Here is a 21364-nt window from a genome sequence, read left to right as displayed (position 1 = left end):
AGCAGGGATATCCCTCTGAGGCTGAGCTTCCAGACTTGCGGGTGATCATGCTGCAGCCAGGTGAGCAGGTGGTCCAGTGCTTCCTTGCAGCTCAAGAGACCCAAAGAGAAAGAAACTCTTTGGTGAAGGGATAGGATGCTTTCCTTGTACAAAACATTTCCCAATGGAGGTTTCGACAGGTTCTTGTTTTATCCACCATCTGTAGTTTTACAGATGGAGAGTTGGATCCAACTATATTTTGCGCTGAGCAAACCCACTGAAGTGAATGGACCTAAGTAGCCTTGACATGAGCCACAGAATATTTAAGGTAAACGAGTACATAGTAGGGGTAAGGTCCAAATTCTGAAGGGGGCATGTTGGGGAACCCCCATTGAGGTTGCCGTCTAAATTGGGGAGGGCGGATGTCTGCTATCTGCATCCAGAGGAAAGACTTTAAATGTGGAACCTTGGGAACGATACTTCTTGGAGCCAGCCATAACAACGTTACTGGAAGGCCTTTTGTAGGAGATTACAATTGCCCCTCCATTGGCAAAGATCTCATCAATAAAGATGCCTTTGCTACGTTCTATTGGGCAGAGACCTTGCTTGGGTTTGCAGTCTCTTCAATGTAGCCAAAGATGGCATGATTGTGGCATAGGGATCAAGAATGGGGCCTTGGGGGACTCTCTGCTGTTGGTGGGAACAAAAGAGTCGAAACCAAGCAGGGGCCTCCTTGCTCCAGCCACTTTCTCCTGCGTGAACACCAAGAACACCAGAACACCAAGAACCAAACTGGAAAACCACATTTACAAGGCTCCCCCAGAAGTTGCTATTTCCAGAAATTATGAATTATGCAGATCTGCCTTGACATGCAAACAGAATCAAATTCCTTCCGCATCCTTGCTCCCTAGTAGCCACCTGAAGGATAGTCTCCCTTGGAAAATCAAGCTGGACCAGAAAACCCCAGAAAATGAAGGAAAAGGGACTCAATTTGTCCTTTTGCGATGTGCTACTGAGTTGAGGAATTCCTGGGCAGGCAGGAAGTTGGCAGCTATCAGCAGCTGTGGAAAGTGATGGCGCACAGGTACCTTGCATTCGTCCATCCTGCGGATGGTGTGCAACAGGCTGGTCAGGTGTTGCTGGAAGAGAGAGAAGTGCAAGTCACTTTCCCTGCTTTTCTGCAGAATACAGAAACCCCTTGATATTACTCTGGGGAGAAGAAGCCAGAAGCAGGGGATTCACCCTTACCACAGCGGTGGCAGACTCTGCCAAGGGGCTCTGATGCAGCTGCTCAGCCTTGAGATGGAGTAGTTGTTGTTGGTCAGCCAAAACCTCCTGCCATATTCTCTTGCAGGCACAGCAAGAGTCAGATCTCTTGGCTCAGGGATGGCGCATTGTTGCACGGAGGGGACCATTTGGTTCTCTGGGCAGTGGTGCGGGGGCCAGAAAGACGCTTTGCCTCGAAACCTGACCCCTCCACAGGTGGTCCAGCTCCATCAGGAACTCTACTGCTTGCTGCCATGTCACAGAGAGGAAATGGCTTGGTCTTCCCTGGTCTCCTGCACTCCAGAAGGATCCCTCAGTGATCTGGATCAGCCCCTCTGTGCTGCTGCATCTCTGCAGATGGCAAAAAGAGAGGGGGAACCTGCACCAATCTCACCCCTTGCTGCCTCGTCTAGAGGACAGAGACCTGTCCCTGCCTTCTCGGCTTCTGCTCTGTTGCTCTTCCTGCTAAAGGACCTAATCCTGGCTATGGTACCACAGCGGGAGCCCTCCAAATCCTCTGTCTGTTGCCATGAGGCAGCAAATCAGCTGGGAATCCAGAGGGAGGGAGAGATTTGGAGACTGGCTGCTGACACTGTGGGGAGCAGGTTCTCCAGCTGCCTGGCCTCCCCCTTCAGGGAGAGAGTTACTTTCTGAGCAAGCCCTGCAAATTCCCAACATCTCTCTTAGGCTGGTAGAAGCCTGAGTGCCTCATATGTGAAAGAAAATTGGAGGAGGTATTCAACCACTTTATCCAGGTGATGTTAAGGTAAAAGCGCAGATGGCCACTTCTCTGCCCTCCATTGTAGACCTTGGAGTGATCTTATGGAAGGCCTCCAGCAGCACCTCCACCTGTCAGAGATGAAGGAGAGGGTCACTCAGATGGTACCATGAGGTGGGGCTGTCTCAGGACCCTTGGGCTGAGGTTCTTGTTCTGACATTGTGAGGCCCCTCCCAACAAACATGTGTCATGGCCACCCAATGGCATGGGGTGGACTCCCCTACTTCAAGGTGGAGATTCTTCTCTCCCACCCTGGCAGCATCCTACCTCCACTGCTTTGCCGCTGAACTTTTGCAGCAAGTGGGAGATGTCCAAGGGCTCGAAGATGCTCTCTACAGCAAGGTCACTGGCCAGGAAGCACTTGGCCTCCAAGAGCTGCTCCGCAGGAAGGAAGGTGACCTGAAACAAGAGATGAAGGTCAGAGAGGTCCACAAGGAGAACACATTCATTCATTCAGAGCATTTGTACTCTTCTTTTCATCCAAAAAGGCTCTGAGAGGCTTATATGAAATATGTTTTTCCCTTTCCCTTTCAAACAACAGTACAGTGGTACCTTGGGTTAAGTACTTAATTCATTCTGGAGGTCCGTACTTAACCTGAAACTGTTCTTAACCTGAAGCACCACTTTAGCTAATGGGGCCTCCTACTGCTGCCACACCGCTGCTGCACGATTTCTGTTCTCATCCTGAAACAAAATTCTTTATATATATATATATATATATATATATATATAAAATATTTATTAGAAGTTTAGAAGTTACACAAAAAGGAAAAAAGAAGTGAAAAAAGAAAAAGAGAGAAGAATAAAAAAATACATAAAAAGAAAGCAAAAAAAGCACAATACATCAAAACACAAAAAAACACAAAAACAATTAAAAACACCTCCAATATTTATCCTTATCTTTCATTAACTTATTTCCTCGACCTCTTCACGCCTCCCATTTTTGTATTCCAGTTATTAATTATATCAGCAAATCCTTTCCGTCTTTCACTGCTTTCTATCATTTAGTTATCTTAATTTATTTTAACCTTATCTTACCATCAAAACCTTAAAATTTATTTATACTTAACTCCTTATAATATTTCTACTAAAGTCATGTAATTTCATTCCAACATTTCCTAACATTCATTAATTATACAATATTTCTCTAAATAAATTTTTATATATTTTTTTCCAATCTTCTTCCATCGTCTCTTCTCCCTGGTCTTGGATTCCGTCAGTCCTTTCTACCAGTTCTATATGGCCCATCAACCTGGTGATCTTCTATCCGAGGCTCTTAACTCTTCTCCATGTCCCTTCTGCAGGTCTTCTTCAAATTTATGCTTACACTTTCCTTTATCTTCTGCTGAGCTGATTCTTAGTTTCCTTCCTTTGGTATCGAGGAGTAGGTCCCGAGGGGACTCCATCTTGACAGTTCCTTTATTCCTTCTCAACAGGTCAGCCCATACTCCATAGTCAGAACTAAAGTCCAAAAAATGTTTCAGGACATGCTCCAAAGTCCCTTCGAGGCTGAATTCTTTACCTGAAGCACTGTTTCTGGGTTAGCGGAGTGTGTAACCTGAAGTGTATGTAACCTGAAGCGTATGTAACCTGAAGCGTATGTAGCCCGAGGTACCACTGTACAAAGTTAGTATCCATTATGTAGAAATATCAATTAACCCTTTCCCAGATTTACATAATATTTCTTTAATGACAAACAGCATATAGAATGCTATTTAAAATAAGATTCAACCAACTACAATATACAGTAGTGCCTCACAAATCGAAAAGAATCCGTTCCGTGAGTCTCTTCGTCTAGCGGTTTTTTCGTCTTGCGAAGCAAGCCCATTAGCGGATTAGCGCCATTAGCGGTTTAGCGGCTATTAAAGGCTTAAGGGATTAGCGGATTAGCTGCTAAAAGGCTATTAGCAGCTTAGTGCCTTAGAAAAAGGGGGTGGGGAGCGGAAAAAAAACCCCAGGAATCGCAAGATTTTCGTCTTGCGAAGCAAGCCCATAGAGAAATTCGTCCTGCGAAGCACCTCCAAAATGGAAAACCCTTTCGTCTAGCGGGTTTTCCGTCTTGCGAGGCATTTGTCTTGCGGGGCACCACTGTAGATGACTAAATTTTCCTTTACAGCATTCATTCTCCCCTTCTAAAATATTTGCACAAAAAGTTTCCTTTGACCTTTGATAGCTCTTTGCCAAACTTGGTGATACCATTATTCTACGTCCTAAAGCTAAGTCCCCTGGAAATGCCAACTTTCACTTACCTCCAGAAGTCTCTGAGATGCCATACAGTGGTGCTCCGCAAGACGAATGCCTCGCAAGACGGAAAACCCACTAGACGAAAGGGTTTTCCGTTTTGGAGGTGCTTCGCAGAACGAATTTCCTATGGGCTTGCTTCGCAAGACGAAAATGTCTTGCGAGTTCCTGCGATTTTTTTTCCGCTCCCCACCCCCTTTTTCTAAGGCACTAAGCTGCTAATAGCCTTTTAGCAGCTAATCCGCTAATCCCTTAAGCCTTTAATAGCTGCTAAAACGCTAATAGCGCTAATCCGCTAATGGGGTTGCTTCGCAAGACGAAGAAACTGCTAGACGAAGAGACTCGCGGAACGGATTCTTTTCGTCTTGCGAGGCACCACTGTATTCTAATCTAAATAAGCAAGGGTCACTACAGCAAACCTCTGCCAACCTCTTGATGCTGAGGATGCCAGAACCTCAGTCCAAACAGTCACAGCCTCCGTTGCTTGGTGACATGGAACGCACGGCCACCATGCCAAGATTCCAGGAGAGTCCATGTGGCCGAGTGGTTAGAGTGCTGGGCTTGGACCTGGGAGAGCAGGGCTCAATTTCCCGCTCAGACCTGAGACGCACTGGGTGATCTTGGGCTAGCCACTCCCTCTCAGCCTAACCGGCTTGGCAGGGTTGTTGTCAGGAGAAGATGGAGAGAAGGAGAAATACGGACATCACCTTGAGCTGTTTGGAAGAAAAGAGGGATATACTGTAAATGTCATAAACAGATCCATAAAATACCAATTGTGAAACGCTTACCCATACCAGTCGCACAGTATTTCTTCAACAGGATTTTGTACAGTAGTACCTCGGGTTAAATACTTAATTCGTTCCGGAGGTCTGTACTTAACCTGAAACTGTTCTTAACCTGAAGCACCACTTTAGCTAATGGGGCCTCCTGCTGCTGCCGCACCGCCGGAGCACGATTTCTGTTTTCAACCTGAAGCAAAGTTCTTAACCTGAAGCACTATTTCTGGGTTAGTGGAGTCTGTAACCTGAAGTGTATGTAACCCGAGGTACCACTGTACTTGATAGTTTCCTACACCAGACGGAGAAGATCACTTCCAACTTGCCTGCATTTGGACTCAGCCGCAAGATAGAATAGCCACAAGAAGAATAGTAAAAAAATAGGTAAAGGTACCCCTGCCCGTACGGGCCGGTCGTGTCCGACTCTAGGGTTGCGTGCTCATCTCGCTCAAGAGGCCATGAGCCGGCGCCATCTGAAGACACTTCCGTGTCACGTGGCCAGTGTGACGAAGCTGCAGCTGGCGAGCCAGCACCAGCGCAGCACACGGAAACACCGTTTACCTTCCCGCTATAAAGCGGTACCTATTTATCTACTTGCACTTAAGGGTGCTTTCGAACTGCTGGGTGGGCAGGAGCTGGGACCAAACAACGAGAGCTCACCCTGCCGCGGGGATTTGAACCGCCGACCATGCGATCAGCAAGTCCTAGGCACTGAGGTTTTACCCACAGCGCCACCCGTGTCCCAGTAAAAAAAATAAATAAGTGAGTAATAATAGAAAATGTGTAAAACTGAATAAAAAAATAAAATTAATGAGTGAAAAAAAGGGTTTGTGTATATGATTAAAGAATGTATTGGTAGTAATTTTGACTCACATGCCATTTTAATTTCACTGGTTGTCAGATCCCTGGGTAAGGGCTAAGGCGGTATTCCCTTCTATGGTTCAGGCCTCCTGCAAGGGTGCTTTTACAGTTCTTCACAGAAAAAGAAAGAAGAAAAAGAAGAAATGATTTTTAAAAAAACCCCAGGATAAATATTATAAAAAAGAAATATATATGTATTAATATTCATAGCTTTGGAGGGCCCATGCTGTGTATGTATTCCCCTGTGGTGGCCTCTGGTGTGCAGTTTCCCCCTGAGCCCCTGCCTACTCTTGTCAGGCCAGCTGCCAGAAAGTTAGGCCTGGATCAGGTCTAGGCTACGCCAAGCAATTATTTGCGGCCTTCCTGGCCCTCCTGGTACTTTCCTATCTCCTTGTGGTGTCAGTGGAGGCGGCGGCAGCGGTATGATGGTGTTCGGCTGGTGGGGGACTACTTTTTTCTTTCTGCTTTGTTTCTGTTCAGCTCCAGGCCCCAGAGCTCCACTGGGCTGTTGGTCAGGTGTTCCCTGTCCCAGCACAGCTAAGGCCACGGGGGGGGGGGGGGCTCTGGGTGACTTTCCTGGCTGATGCACCAGATCTCCCCGGCTCTCCTCTGGCGGCAGCGGTTTGGACAGCTTGGGGACCAGCCAGGCAGCGCAGTTGGTGTTGGCTGTCCTCAGGAGCTCCACACACCCATGGCGCCTGCCATCTTGCCCTACCAGAAGTCCTTCAGATATTTTCAGATATACTTGATATTTTCCTACGCTAGACGGAGAAGATCACTTCCAACTTGACTGCATTTGGATTTAGCCGCAAGATTGAAAGCATCTGCTTTATATTAACCGCATCCTAGTATGGGAACAAGCCGGCTTGTTTCAAAAACTCTACCACCCTCCATACCATACAACATTTCTCAGATGAAAACAGGGACATCCTATTATACATGGGTGTCTCCCCCCAGCCCACGCCCCCTATGTGTTTTATCAAACTGCTGGGGGAATATGGGGGAAAGAGCACAGCTAGCTGAGCTGCCCCAGTGGGACTTACTTTTAAGTAAGGTTCAAAGTCTGGTTCAGAGTTTGAACTTCAAACTGTGCATTGTTCAAGCTGTAAGCTCCACCAAGTTCAAATGCAAGCGTGCTCATGTCTGAAATCTTGTCCCATTCAAGTCAGTGAGAGAACACAAAAGGATCTGCAACCCTTTTAAACAGTTAGAAGTGGGAATTTAAAAACCCACAGGCTTCCAAGGAATAACACTAAAAATGCTGGTTCTGACCTCCTTAATTTCTGCTTGTCACACATCAGTTAAAGGGACACTAACTCTGCCGGTACATCAGGGTGGGGAGAGGTGCCAGTCTATATGCTCAAGGTTACCTTTGCATATGTATACACATCATGATGGCACACATACACATGCTAGAAGGGGATTGACACAGGCAACACGCCTACAGCTCAGTTGCCATGCCTGATTCCTATCAACTGAACTCAGACGGAAAACACACACACACACACACACGCTTCTGAGTCTGTTACAGCATCCTCATGCTCACAGCCTTGTGTTAGCACTTTCAAAGACTAACACATTTATTTGCAACCTCAAAGGAGGTTAATTAAAAAGCTGAAGACACTTATTCGCAACACCAGCCCAACAGAGATTATGCAATGGCCGGTCTTTTAAAAACCCACAAAATGTAGAATCATAGAATCGGAGAGTTGGAAGGGTCCCTGGGGGTCATCTAGTCCAACCCCCTGAAATGCACCAAGAGCTGCAGTTCTGCAACAAGCAGGGAAACTAGAAACTAAATCCCTACTCAGCCATAGTGGTCACTAAGAGATCTTGGGCCATTCACTCACTCTCAGATGAACCTCATCACAGGCTTGTTGGAAGCATAACAGGGCAGGAGGAAGCTATAGATGGCCCCCTGAGTTCCTTGGAGTTCAAGAAGGAGCATAGGAAGTTGCAGTGTTCTGCAGTGTTTGCGGCAAACATGAAAGCAGCACAAAAAGGAGACCGATACGGTTCCATGGATCAAATGTGGGACTTTCTGCATGCAAAGCAGGTGTTCTGCCATCACGCTTTGCTCTTTCTTCAAATACACGGAGCCTGTGCAGTTTTGCATTTTGGTTGGAAGAGACCCAGAGTGTCATCTTGTCCAACCCCCTGCAATGCAAGCCTCAATGTATTCAATATGTGTTTCTGAAATACAGTGGTACCTTGGTTTAAAAACAGTCCTGTTTAAGAATGATTCAGTTTACGAACTCTGCAAAACCGGAAGTAGTGTCCCGGTTTGTGAACTTTATCTCGGTCTAAGAACGGAATCCGAATGGTGGAAGGGCACCGGTGGCGGGAGGCCTCATTAGGGAAAGCATGGCTCGGTTTAAGAACGGTTTCGGTTTAAGAACGGACTACCGCAATGGATTAAGTTTGTAAACTGAGGTACCACTGTATGCATATTTTAACTGCTGATTTTATTAATGTTTTGATTCTTTTAGAACTATTTATTTTCAACTTCTGGCTTCTTTTTGGTTATTTAAATGTATATATTTTATTTTATGCAGATAACGGTCGCTATTTACAAAATTAATTCAGCACAACTAACTAAATAAAAGGTAAATGTAAACAGTATTACAGTTCTGCCAAACATTAGCTTTCTTAGAATTTGTAATCCACAGTTAAGACTTTTTAAAAGTGCTGATCTGTACAAAGAAAGAAAACCACCTCCCTCCCCACCCCAAGTCTAACATATGATGTTAACTCTCTCTCTCTCTTTCATGAGTTAGCATCCCATTCATGAGTTAGTTAGATGTCCAACTATTGCTTGCTCATAACTATCAGCTCAGCCAAAAAATACTGAAATAGTAAGCAATAGTAAGTTCCTAGCATTTTTTAAACCAGCCTGGTGATTACAAATGCATTTACCTAAAAGGCAAACTTCCTCCTAAGTAATCTTTCAGTTTTCCAGAGAAATGCAAAAATGTGCTCTATTCCTAGAGGAAGCAGAAGAATGTTTATTGTTTTTAATTATCTCCTTATCCCCTTACTCATCCTCATTTGGCTGCCCAACAGGACAAGAAGGTGGAGGAAGAAGAGTTGGTTGTTGTGCCTTAGGCTATGGCATAGTCGGGGGGGGGGGGGCTAACTTCTTGTGGCCCTCCAGATCTTGTTGGACTCAAACTCCCATCAGCCACAGGCAGCATAGCCAATGGTCAGCAGTGATGGAAGACGGGAGTCCGGCAATATGTGGAGGATCACAGCTTAGCTGATCCTGGTCTAGATATGAGCAATTCTATCTAAGGAAGGTTAGTCCATGTTCTGCTTCTGCTGCCCAGCTTAAGCATGGCTTAACAACAATGATAAAAGGGCTAAAGAAGCCTGCACTGAATGCTGGGAGCTTCTCACTTGGCAGCAGATGCATATTTTCTACTTAGTGTACATCTCACATTTACTTCTTGCATATGCTCTACTGTTTCATTGGAATTTGCATAGACTGCAACTTTAAAAAGGTAAAGGTAAAGGACCCCTGACAGTTAAGTCCAGTCGCGAACGACTCTGGGGTTGAGGCCTCATCTCCCTTCCCTGGCCGAGGGAGCCGACTTTTGTCCGCAGACAGTTTTTCCAGGTCATGTGGCCAGCATGACTAAGCTGCTTCTGGTGAAACCAGAGCAGCGCACAGAAATGCCGCTTACCTTCCCGCCGGAGCAGTACCTATTTATCTACTTGCACTTTGACGTGCTTTCAAACTGCTAGGATAAATACAAAATAGATTCTAAATGAGAAACCACACAGATTCCAGGACAAACTCCCCCCCCCCCCCGAAACTTCAGAGTGAAGTGCTGGCTAGGTTACCCTTGGAAGAAAACGAAGAAGACCCACTTTAGATGCGAGAACTATTTTAACAAATAAGATTGAATGGGTAACTTAGTGCATTACATTTACATATCATTGGGTGCTAGCACAGCAGAGCAGAAAGAGTGAATGAAAGTCAGCCTTATTCTCAAAGCATTCGTTCAGGATTCTCTTTAACACACTAAGTGTAGAGATTTGTATTCCAGAGGATGACAAGGAAAGGCTGAAAGATAACTTCAGCATAGTGGTAGATTTAAAATTGATTAGAGTTAAATGGGAAAGAAAAGGAGGGGAGGGGTGGTGAAACATTCTTTTATACAGTGTGCATGTGGGTTTTTTTGTCAGCGTCAACTGAGTAGGTTCTCTTTCTATCCGCTTATTACATTTCCTTGGTAGTGAGAGGAGTTGGTGGGGGGCATTTCCTCATTTTGAAGGACAGGGATTGGTTTTCTGTGGAGTGTGGCCCGTAATGTGTGTATAAAATTATTAGAACAATGTCAAAATCTATTTTATCGGCGCACACTAAGATATATGGCGTAAATTTTATTTTTTATAGACACGCAGTAATATGTACAGGATTTATATTAACAGAGAGAAAGATAAAATATACTAAACGCGCAACTAAATTATTAGTTAAAACATGAAGGAAGCAGAACGAACCGAATTAGAACAAAACATTGAGATTGAAGTCCATAAAAAGGTCAAATATTTAGGGATTTGGTTAACAAAAAATAACTATGAAAAAATAACTAACAAAAAAAAAACTATGAAAAAAATTGGCTTGAGGTAAAAATAAATTTAGAAATATGGAGCAGAATGAATCTCTCAATGTTAGGAAAAATATCGGCGATTAAAATGAATGTGTTGCCAAAAATGCTATTTCTTTTTCAATCAATACCAGTTATCCTGAAAGATGAATGCTTTAAAAGAGATTTCAAGATTTATCGGGGGGGGGGGGGAAGGCCAAGGATAAAACATAAAATACTTACAGATGTAAAAGATAGAGGCGGGTTTGCCCTCCCAGACCTTAAATTGTATTATGAATCTGCTTGTTTGGTATGGATCAGGGCCTGGATGAGATTGGACAAGCAAGAGGCATTAGAACTAGAAGGACATGACAACAGATTTGCCTGGCACGCATACTTATGGTACGGGAAAGGGAAGGTTCATAGAAGTTTTTACAACCATATAATCAGGAAATCACTGATGAGAGTATGGGAGAGATACAAAGACTTATTGGAACAAAAGACCCCATGGTGGCTTTCACCACATGAAGCATTACTGCTCAAACCACTTGGAAAGAAAGGAAAATGGCTCACATATGCTGATTTATTAAAGGAACATGATGGAAAATGGAAATTAAGAGATTATGATGAGATCAAAGACCACTTTCAGAGTTGGTTGCATTATCAACAACTATATGAAATACACAAAGAAGACAGCAAGAAAGGATTTAGTTATACTAGATCTAGGTTTCAAACGGAGGTGATTGAAGGGAAAGTGAAACTACTGAAGACCGCATACAGCATACTATTAGAATGGGAGACGAAAGATGAAGAGGTAAAATCAGTTATGATTAAATGGGCACAAGATGTAGGTCACAACATTATGATGGAAGATTGGGTTAAATTATGGAAAACTGACTTAAAATTTACAGATTGTTCCCTATTGAAGGAGAATTACATGAAGATGATGTACAGATGGTATACAACACCAGTGCAGTTAGGGAAAATGTACAAAACTAGTTCAAATATATGTTGGAAGTGTAAGGAAAAGGAGGGGAAATTTTATCATATGTGGTGGGATTGTAAGGTAATTTAAAATTTTTGGGAAATGATATAAAACGAATTGAAGAAAATGTTCCATTTAACATTTGTTAAAAAACCCGAGGCATTTTTGTTGCGGATTGTAGGGAAAGACCTGCCAAAGAAGTTGAAAAACATCTTCATGTATGCGATAACAGCCGCGAGAGTTCTGGTAGCACAAGGATTGAAGACTGAAGAAACCCCAGCTAAAGAATCATGGCAAGAAAATTTGATGGACTATGCAGAACTGCCAAAACTGACATATAAGCTACGGGACAAGGATAACTGTGACTTTAAGGATGAATGGAAACCCTTTACAAAGTATCTGAAGACGCAACAAAGCGAACTGGACTCCTTGGCAGGTTTTGAATAAACATTCACAAACTTGTTATTGATAGTAATCAGCTAAATAGTTTGAGGATCTATACAACTTTGTAACCTGCAGAAAATAGCATTCTCAGAGAAACCAAAGACTGGAACTGATGGAAGTCGGAGGGTGGGGTGGGGGTGGGTGGGTTTGGTGTGGGAGGGGGGAGGGAGGGAGGAAAAATGGGGGGGGGGAACAAGGATGATATGTTTTTGGATAATATGACTTGTTATAATTTTGAATAAAAAAAAATAGATCCTTGGGAAACAACCAAATAATAATAATAATAATAATAAAATATATACTACACGCGCACTAATATGGGGTACTCCACCTCGCAAATAATCTCTCACACTTTTTATTATATATGGGACGTGCCCTTTAAAAGGCGGAGGAGGGAGGTTCTCCTAGCTTGCTCAGTCGTGCCCATTCGCCGGACGGGAGAGAGAGAGAGAGAATTCCCGCGAGTGCGATGTGCGTCATCGGCCGCCGCCGCCGGACACGTGACGCGGCGCCGCGGCTGCGCTCGGTCGCGCCGGGCGGCCCTCGGGCGGGTAGAAATGACGCGCCGCCGCGGCTCGCGCGCTGATTGGCGGGCCGCGGCTTCATATTGGTGGGGGAGGGGGGAGGAGTTGGTGGCGGCGGCAGAAGAAGAGAGCGGCAGCATCAGCGGCGGCGCCGGCGGTGCGCGCTGCCCCGCCCCCCGCTCCCCATCCTCCTGCCCGAGGCGTGCGCGAGGCGGCGGCGCGTGGCATCGGGGTCTCCCTCCGGCCTGCGCCTCTTCCTCCCCTCCTCCTCCTCCTCCTCCCTCTTTCCCCTTTCCCCCCTCCTCTCCGCTCCCTGCCAGGCCAAGGCCATGACCGACTTCAAGCTGGGCATCGTGCGGCTCGGCCGGGTGGCCGGCAAGGTACGCGTGGGGCCCCGTGGGGCGGGGCGGGGTGGGAGAAGTAGGATTTGCGCGTCTGTATGCGGTGTGCGTGTGTTTCCGTACCCTCGCGTGTTCTGTGTTGGGAGACCCGCGCCCCTTCCTCTATCACTTTACCGCCCCCTCGCGCGTCTGACCTGCTCCGTTACGTCACACAGGACCCCTCTGTGACGTCACTGGGTTCATTGGGGTTCCATGAGCCCATTATTATTATTATTATTAAAGATAGAAGGATGCGGGAGGCTGGTTTTAGTTTAGAGGTCCCTTTTCTATTTTTTACTCTCTTTGCATCTCTCCCTGTAGAAGGGTAATGAGCTGGTGGACCTCAAATGGGGATATTTCTTTCTTTTTATATCCTTTGCATTCAGGCTATAAAGGGGCCCATAGCTCACTGGCAGACCACATGGAGGTGGCACCTGCAGTTTCAAAGGGTTACATAGCAAGTGTTCTGAGAGGTTTCTTTCTGCTTTGGAGTGTGCCTACTGGTTAGACTAGGTGATACTGACAGATTTATAGTCTGACCTGATCCTAAGTAGCTTCCTATTTTCTTGTGCAGATTTGATACATATTTATTGATACATATTTGTTGTAACTTTCTTTTGTTGTTGTACTTTTCTATTTTTGTTTTTTGGAATAATCATGGACCACAAAGGATGTGTACCAATACTTGGTGCAATGTCTTGCTTTACAGGTTGTTTGGGTTAAGTTTTGTATGTTAATCTGTTATAGCAAAAACTGAAACACAAAACTGTCCTTTAAAGGCTAACTGATTTGTGTGGTATAATCTATATTGGGCCAGAGCTGCCCCTCTCAGTTGCAGATTTTGGTCTCTGAGCAAGAACTTGCATTTTACAGTTCTTTCTTCCTCTCCTATCCTACTTCCAAAGGCAAGAGAAAGGCAATACACCCCTTTCTGGCATTTGGACTTCCCAGAAGGCTTGTGGACACAATGGTAGGTAGAGATCCCAGAATGCTCAAGGCTAACCCTGGAGCAGCTTTCCCCTGGTTTAGACAAGTGTGTGAAGTATGCCCGGTCAGATGAATGACTTATTTAAGGTGTAAAACTTCTCTTTTCAGTGTAAGATGTGCCCTGGAATAGCTTAAATTGTTCTTTTGCTGAAATGAATGAAGAGTGCCTTGCTAGGTATTGGAAAAGTATCCACAATATAAAATATTTAATTACCCTTCCTTTTTTATTCTAGACAAAGTACACACTGATTGACGAGCAAGACATTCCACTTGTGGAGAGTTACTCTTTTGAGGTAAGAACCATGTTATCTACCCTATTTCCACATTCCAAGTGTTGAGCTCAAATTCCCATCAGGTCCAGTCAGCATATCCAATGGCTGAAGAGCATTGGGAGGACCACATGTCAGCTATTATTCCTCTTGATCAGGGATGGGGAACCTGAGGCTCTCCATATGAACCCTGACCTGACATGGCCAATAATTAGGGTAGATCAAAAACAGGCAGGTTGATTGTCTCATGAACCTGCTTTAATCTAACTCATGAAAGCCGGTGGTCTCATATAATGACTATCTGAATAAGTTGGCAGAGAGAGAACGAGGAGGCATTTTCCCTTGAAACAGCATGTGGGTCATAAAAGGGCTCAGCCCGATCCAGACATCTGGGTTTGGGCAAGGACTTGTATGAAAAATACCAAGTTCTCCAAAGACTCAAACTGTTCTCTGAAGTAGGATAGCCAGGCAAGTTGTCCTTCACTTGCAGAATCAGGAGTTGCTTTACTTTAGAATGAATTTTCTTTTATATAGGCTTCATGTATTTTTAGATTGGATTTTGCGGAGCTTAATAGAAAATGTATTGCTCTTGGAAAAGGGGCCAATTTGAAATACACTGACATTACACTTTCACCCATTCATTTACCTGATATCAACAGGTTCTGCACAGGCTTTTGAGGTGTCTGGGGAAAAATTAGAGACTCGACATGGTTTATATATATCTTCAGGCTCGCTGAACAAGAAGGCTCTGATCTTATATAGAGTGTCTGTTAACTCACCACAGAGTGACTCAAGCACAGAAACTGGGTTCCTGGGGCAGAGCATGCATCTCAAGAGAAAACTTTTATTAACCCAAGTGTTTAATATTTTGCCATTTATTTGTTTTTTAACATTTCTGTTACTTGGGTTGTAGTTTTCTGTTTTAATGACTGTTACGTTTCTGTCCATTAATAGTTGTACTTACATTTCACTGTATTTTGTATTTGAAGCTGCTATGATGCTATGAGCATACAAATATTTTAAACAAAATGTATGAATAGATGTGTTCTCTGTCTTTGACCAGGCTCGAATGGAAGTCGACGCAGATGGAAATGGTGCTAGAATATTTGCCTTTGCGTTTGACAAAAACCGAGGAAGAGGCTTTGGACGCCTACTGCACGAGTTACTGTGGTAGGTATCATTATGCAGGGGAATAACATCGCTTCAGGTTTCCAGACTGCTGAGGCATGTGTATGTATAGTCTTTGGAGATGGGCACTATAATGGCAACTCTCATGTGTCAGGGTAAGCCATAAGCCGTGGTTTGCTGTGCATGAGCAGATAGCGTCTTTCTTACCTCTCCCCATTCATGGTGGGAAGAAAGAAACCACAATCCCTGGCTTAGCATTGTGTCCAAACCAGGAGTTGTGGTTTGCTTTTCTCCTGACAACCCACGGTGTGTAGCCAATGTTTGTTTTTACGATACGATACAATATCTTTATTGACATTGTCCCATGCAGAACAATGAAATTGAAAAACTACATAAAACATTCAAAAACACCTAAAAACTCTGAAACCCCACTTTAAAATACACTATACTATAGAGACCCCTTATGCTGCGTTTAGAACCAGAATTGCATTTGCGTAGAAACTGGCGGCTAGTCCTGGCCACATACAGACCCATAAGTTAATACGCTCTCCACAGTGCAATGGTAGCTTTCTGATTGTGATTTGTTTGTGATCTGATTGTGATTTTAGCTTTCTGATTGTGATTTGTTGGAGGTGAAACAAACCATAGTCCCTACTTTGGACACATCTTCTAAGCCCAAGGGATCATGGTTTGTTTTCTTCTAGTAGGAGCAGAGGGGAGACAAATACATTCACAGTAAACCGTTAGCTAAGGTATACTGTGATGTACAAACTGAGCCGCCATGTAAAAGGAAAGTCGGCTGTGTTGTGTGTTAAAGTATCCTTACCCCCTCCCTTTTTCTCTCTATAATTTGAACATACAAAACTGCCATGTATTTAGATCTAGGTTGACCCATCTAGCTCTGTGCTGTCTATGCTGACTGACTGACTGATAGCAGCAGCAGCAGCTTTCCTGGGTTTCAGGCAGGGGACATTCCTGGTCCTACTTGGAAATCCTGGAGATTGAACATGGGACCTTCTGCATGCAAAATGCTCCAACCCATCCAGGTGCCACAGGGCTACCCACAACTTGAAGCCAGGGTTCCAATATCCAGAGACTCTACTGCTGAGCTACGATCCTTTCCCTGTAACAGCTTGGGTGACTTAAAAGAAAAAAGAATTTGCCTGCTACCTAGAAGATGCGAGGTGTATTTCTAATTCATTTCCCCTGATCACCACCCAATTTACAGTGGTACCTTGGGTTACAGACGCTTCAGGTTACAGACTCCGCTAACCCAGAAATAGTACCTTGGGTTAAGAACTTTGCTTCAGGATGAGAACAGAAATCATGCAGCAGCGGCACAGCGGCAGCAGGAGGCCCCATTAGCTAAAGTGGTGCTTCAGGTTAAGAACAGTTTCAGGTTAAGAACGGACCTATGGAACGAATTAAGTTCTTAACCCAAGGTACCACTGTATTTCTAATTGCAGGGATGCCTGCTGAAGGTCATCAGCAGAAGATCTTAAGAACTGGACAGGGGGGTGGGTGTCCTTTATGCCTTGGGTCCTAAGCCGTGTAAGGTTTTAAATTTTCAGACCCAGCACCTTGAAGTCAAAGTAAGCTTGTTAAGCTCTTTTGAGATGTGTTGTCTACAATGACCTGCTCTGGTTAGAACCCTGGTAGCAGCTCTTTGAGTGTGTTGGAGTTTCCATACTGCCTTCCAAGGGCAGCCCATGATGTAGTATAGGAGTCCAAGCAACTAGAAGCATCTGAATGCTTCCTTTCAGGAATTGCAGGTGGCTCGTCTTCTCTTTCAGGGAGAGGCACAGGGGGGGCATCGCCCCTGGCTTTCAAGTTGTGCATCTGAATGCAGTAACAGTGGACAATCGTCTAGACAACCTGCGATTGGTTCCATGGGGATGGCGGCCCAAAGCTGAAGAAATCTCTAGTAAACAAAGGTAAATTCTCAATAACAGTATGACAGGCAAGAGGGACAAAAGGGGCTGGAAGTCAAACAACCCCAGAACTTGTTTTTTTGCATAGCCCCTTGATGATATTTTATGTGTGTTTCTTTGCATCTGAAGAAACTGTGGTGCTAAGTTCTCTCTGACCTGGCCATAGAGGGGAGGATATGTCTCCCACCCTAGGTTATTTATTCCACTCACACAGCAACAATTCTCAAGAATTCCCTTGAATGAGGAATCAGTTGTTAAACTACTCTGGTAATTGTATGTCTGCTAGCGAGAACAGGGGCCTTATAACAACTTTAAGCACCCTTAACAAGCTAAAGTTTCCATAATTCTTTAGGGGAAGACATAACTGTTTAAGACTGTATCAGAGTACTTTAAAGGTATGTTGTGATTGTGGCTACTGTCAACTTTCTGCTTTGAGAGGGTTGGAGTTTTAACATGTTGCTACGGTGCAGCACAAGCTTGCTGCGGAAATATTTAATTTGCTGTTTTTTCTTGAAGGGAACAAAGCTTATACTGGCTGGCGATCCAGCAGCTTCCCACAGACCCCATAGAGGAACAGTTTCCGGTGCTGAATGTGACACGCTATTATAACGCTAATGGGGATGTTGTGGAAGAAGAGGAGAGTTCGTGCACATACTATGAATGTCACTACCCTCCCTGCACAGTGATTGAGAAACAGGTGCGTTCAAAACCAGAAGCAAGTCATGGATAAGACCGTCCTTGTTCTAGGCTGGCTGCTGCAAGTTCACCCTCTTCAGTGTGGTTGCTTCTTTTTAAAAAACCAAAAAGTCCTTAGGCACTGCTAGTGTGTTCTTTGTACCCCCTGCAAGGAATTTCACTGCACCTTTTTAGCCTAAATAGTTATCCTGGCCAGCGGCTTCCAAGCTTCAGACACGTCTCTCTCTCAATGGTGTTCTGTGAAGTACAACTGACTTTGTGCTACCATTCTATTTGGATAACTCTTCACCTTACCTCTCAGTGTGGAAAAGTCAGTGTTGCCCATAGGCCAAACCCCCCTTTTCCTAGCCCACTTTTTCTTAGGACAGGGTCATGGGGAAACAAGATCAGAATGAACAGCTCTGGTTTTAAACCTCACTGAAGTAACTTTGTTGTATAGAAGGATGGATAGAAGTCACCCGAAAAGATAACCTGTACAAAGGGAATCTGTTCCTCTGATGACAGTTTTGGATGCTTTTGTGGAGGAAAATATGTAAATAGGTCTGTGGATATAGAAGGGTCTCCAACTCAGCAGGAGAGCATCGGTTTTGAGTCCTAGGTTCAGTCTCTTGCTAGAGCTACGAAAGATCCCTGCTCAAAACTTTGGCGCACTTCTTCTGTGCAACATAGGTGGTACACTGAACTGGGCCATACTAGTCTGATTTGGTGTAAGGTAGTGTTCTGTGTTCCAAAGCCATAGTTATAAACCCAGGGGTGGGGAACTGCAGCTCGAAACTCCCTCAGCCCCAGCCAGCCTGGCCAGTGCAGTAGGTGGGGGTGGCGGGTGGCACAGCTCCCTATCCTTGTTGTAGACCATGAGGGAAAGAAATTGACTCATTCCCATTGAATTCAGAATGTCTAAGATTGGGTGGGGGTGGAGAAAAAGAAGATGATACTCATAATGAGACCATCAGGTTCATAAACAAGAGAAATGCACTAGTGGGGGCTAGATAATATTTTATCCACAATGAAAACCAAGGCAGCATTTTGTCGGGTTCCCAGGCTGTTCTACCCAGATCCTGACCAGGCCTGCTTTAGTTCCTAAAAAGATTGCCCTGGGACTGGCCACCTTAGGACCCTTTTGGTTGGCTTGCTTTTGTGGGGGATGGATTTCTTTCTCTAGGGGCCCTGAAAAGGGATACTGATTTTTGTCCCGTACTCCTCTCTCCAGTTACGTGAATTTAACATCTGTGGGCGGTGCCAGGTCGCACGGTACTGCGGCTCGCAGTGCCAGCAGAAAGACTGGCCGGCCCACAAGAAGCACTGTCGGGAGAAGAAGCGAGTCTTCCAGCAAGAGCTTGGACCAGAACGATGACCAGCTGGCTGAGGCCTTAGCCCCACAGGGCACCTTCCAGAAGGTTAAGGAGGAGGTGCCCACTTTGCACGAACTGCTCACTTGAAGCCAGAGGCACTGACAAAAAGGAGAGAGAGAGAGGAGAAATTTTTTTTTTTATATCTGAAAAAGACAAACCAATCCCTGTGATGCTTGAGGAAAGGGACTGACTCTTCCCTTCCAGTGTTAAAAAAAAAGAAAACGTCTGAAGCAAAAAAAAAGACTACTGGGGAAGCTCTCCTGCTTGGAAGCTTTCTGTTATTTATATGTTAATATGTTTGTAAAGTTGTGTACAGAGTTTTTTTTTTGTTCTTTTTTGTTAGAAGTTCTCTTGCATAGGACTCATTTACTGTAATGTTCAAGTGAGAACACATTGTTGGTTGAAATAACTGTCCAGTAGCAAAAAGAGAAACAAAAAAAAGTTTTTCCTCCCCCTGTGGCTAGGAGAAAGCCTGGGGAGCTAGCTCAGAACATCAGCAGTTAAATCTGAACAACTCTGCATGGAAAGTTGTGTTTTCAAGTAAAGGATTGGAATGGATTGGCTGCCTTTTTTGCTCATTTAAAAACTTGAGCAGCTGTGAATGATTGTCCACCACCATCAACAGCATGTTGCTGGTCTGTTCCCAGCCCCCCCCCCCCCCATGAGTGACACTTTCCTCTGAAGATTGCAAAAGCCGCTGAGCTGCTTAGCTGCTTCCCATCACTGTTCTTCCCCATCTGTCTGTAGAGGCAACCATGCCCCCCCCCCATCCTGGTAGTCATAGTTCCTAATGATATTTCCACCACTCCATAAGGAACCATGAGCAGTAAGGCAAAGGTGCAAGCAGGCTTCCATAAGCAGAGGTTTGGGATTGGTGACTGATGACCCCATTTCTCATTGAAAGGTGTATAGTCATGGGGAAGTCTATATTGGCATGTCACTGTTGAATTTAGGCCGGTACAGCATTGTTAGTCCTCCCCTGCCCTTTTGTCCTGCTGTAATCTTTTAAGATGAACAAGGAATAGTTTCTTATTGCAGCATCTGTGTGCCAAACCATGATTCTCTGCCATACTCTTGCGGACCTACTTGCTGGCTGCCCCTCCACATCTCTGTCCCCCCCCCCACCCCAAGTTTAGGGATAGGGAATCTGCCCTTCCAGATGTAGTTGGACTCATCAGCTTCAGTCAGCATGGTTGGGGATGATGGGAGTTGTAGCCCAACAACGTTTGGAAGGCAACAGATTCCTCATTCCTGCCTCTGGAGACCTAAACCTTTTAAAAGTAGTGTAAGACTTTTTTTTTTAAAAGGCAAACTTGCTTTGAGTAGTTTAAGTAGGTAGAATAATAAGCTGTGTATTCTCTGAGACAGGCCAGTGGTCCAGTGAAGAGATGCCACTACATTTCCCAAAGCAAGTTATTTTAAAGTTGCAAAAACTAAGTGTCTCTGCACGTATCTATGTGTGGAACTCCATGAGACACTTGACTTAAAACCAGGTGTCTGTGTGACAGGTTCTATTTATGCCCATACCAATATATGGCTCAGAATTGGAGATGGGTGGAAGAATGTGCCGTATTTTTCGCTCTATAAGACGCACCAGACCACAAGACGCACCTAGTTTTTGGAGGAGGAAAACAAGAAAAAAAATATTCTGAATCTCAGAAGCCAGAACAACAAGAGGGATCGCTGCGCAGCGAAAGCAGCGATCCCTCTTGCTGTTCTGGCTTCTGGGATAGCTGCACAGCCTGCATTCGCTCCATAAGACGCACACACATTTCCCCTTACTTTTTAGGAGGGAAAAAGTGAGTCTTATAGAGCAAAAAATACGGTAATTGTTTACCACCATCAGCAGTAAGTGGAAACAGACCTGATATTTGACCCTTAGTGTGTGCAAACATAGAAGACCCCATCCATGTAAATCATGGGGGGAGCATGGTTCCTGTTAAGACTACCTCCACCCAGCCACAATGAGCCCATGTGTTGCTGCCTGCTATTTGGATCCAAGGCAGGTAAGTCCAGGTAGGCCAGTTTCTAAGTCCAGAGTAGGAACCTATCCTTTTCATCTATCTATAGTGTAGGGATCAGTAACTGAAAAGCCTGTCACCAATTCAGTCTCTATGAACAGTACCTTGTGGCCCTCCTAGCAGCAACCTGGATGTTAGCCAACTAGGAGGGTTTTTG

At 44.8% G+C, this 21364-nt stretch overlaps 2 protein-coding genes and 1 long non-coding RNA gene across 6 annotated transcripts in view; 1 reads left to right on the top strand and 2 right to left on the bottom strand.

The window, feature by feature from the left end:
* Positions 1-21364, bottom strand: part of LOC310669651 (E3 ubiquitin-protein ligase RNF183-like) — a 172787-nt gene that overhangs the window by 71660 nt on the left and 79763 nt on the right. The window lies entirely within an intron of this gene.
* Positions 116-6415, bottom strand: LOC310669405. Of its 3 annotated transcripts, none has more exons than XR_014507173.1 (4): positions 6281-6415; positions 4616-4977; positions 2291-2422; positions 116-2094 (listed from the first exon to the last, which is right to left on the bottom strand). It is a non-coding gene; the product is annotated as an uncharacterized lncRNA (long non-coding RNA). The 3 variants fall into 3 exon arrangements; XR_014507174.1 differs by having other exon boundaries at positions 5914-6383; XR_014507175.1 differs by lacking the exon at positions 6281-6415 and having other exon boundaries at positions 4616-5415.
* ZMYND19 (zinc finger MYND-type containing 19) lies at positions 12423-19744 on the top strand. Of its 2 annotated transcripts, none has more exons than XM_083422745.1 (6): positions 12423-12823; positions 14044-14103; positions 15143-15249; positions 17001-17141; positions 17655-17835; positions 19045-19744. In XM_083422745.1, exons 1-6 carry the CDS (start codon positions 12773-12775, stop codon positions 19186-19188), a joined length of 684 nt encoding a protein of 227 aa, XP_083278871.1. In that variant the 5' UTR covers positions 12423-12772; the 3' UTR covers positions 19189-19744. The 2 variants fall into 2 exon arrangements, with proteins under 2 accessions (XP_083278871.1, XP_083278872.1); XM_083422746.1 differs by lacking the exon at positions 12423-12823 and adding an exon at positions 13022-13793.

This window comes from Podarcis tiliguerta (assembly GCF_965153285.1).
Source record: "Podarcis tiliguerta genome assembly, chromosome: Z".
In the NCBI taxonomy this organism is placed as follows: Eukaryota; Metazoa; Chordata; class Lepidosauria; order Squamata; family Lacertidae; genus Podarcis; species Podarcis tiliguerta.
This window is presented reverse-complemented; position numbering and strand designations above follow the sequence as displayed.

What these genes read in the sequence shown, in the direction of transcription:
- ZMYND19 (XM_083422745.1), top strand. Translation starts at nt 12,773, where the DNA reads ATGACCGACTTCAAGCTGGGCATCGTGCGGCTCGGCCGGGTGGCCGGC. An exon ending in CTACTGCACGAGTTACTGTG is followed by an intron (nt 15,250 to 17,000) that starts GTAGGTATCATT and finishes CTTCTCTTTCAG; the next exon opens with GGAGAGGCACAGGGGGGGCA. An exon ending in GCACAGTGATTGAGAAACAG is followed by an intron (nt 17,836 to 19,044) that starts GTGCGTTCAAAA and finishes TCCTCTCTCCAG; the next exon opens with TTACGTGAATTTAACATCTG.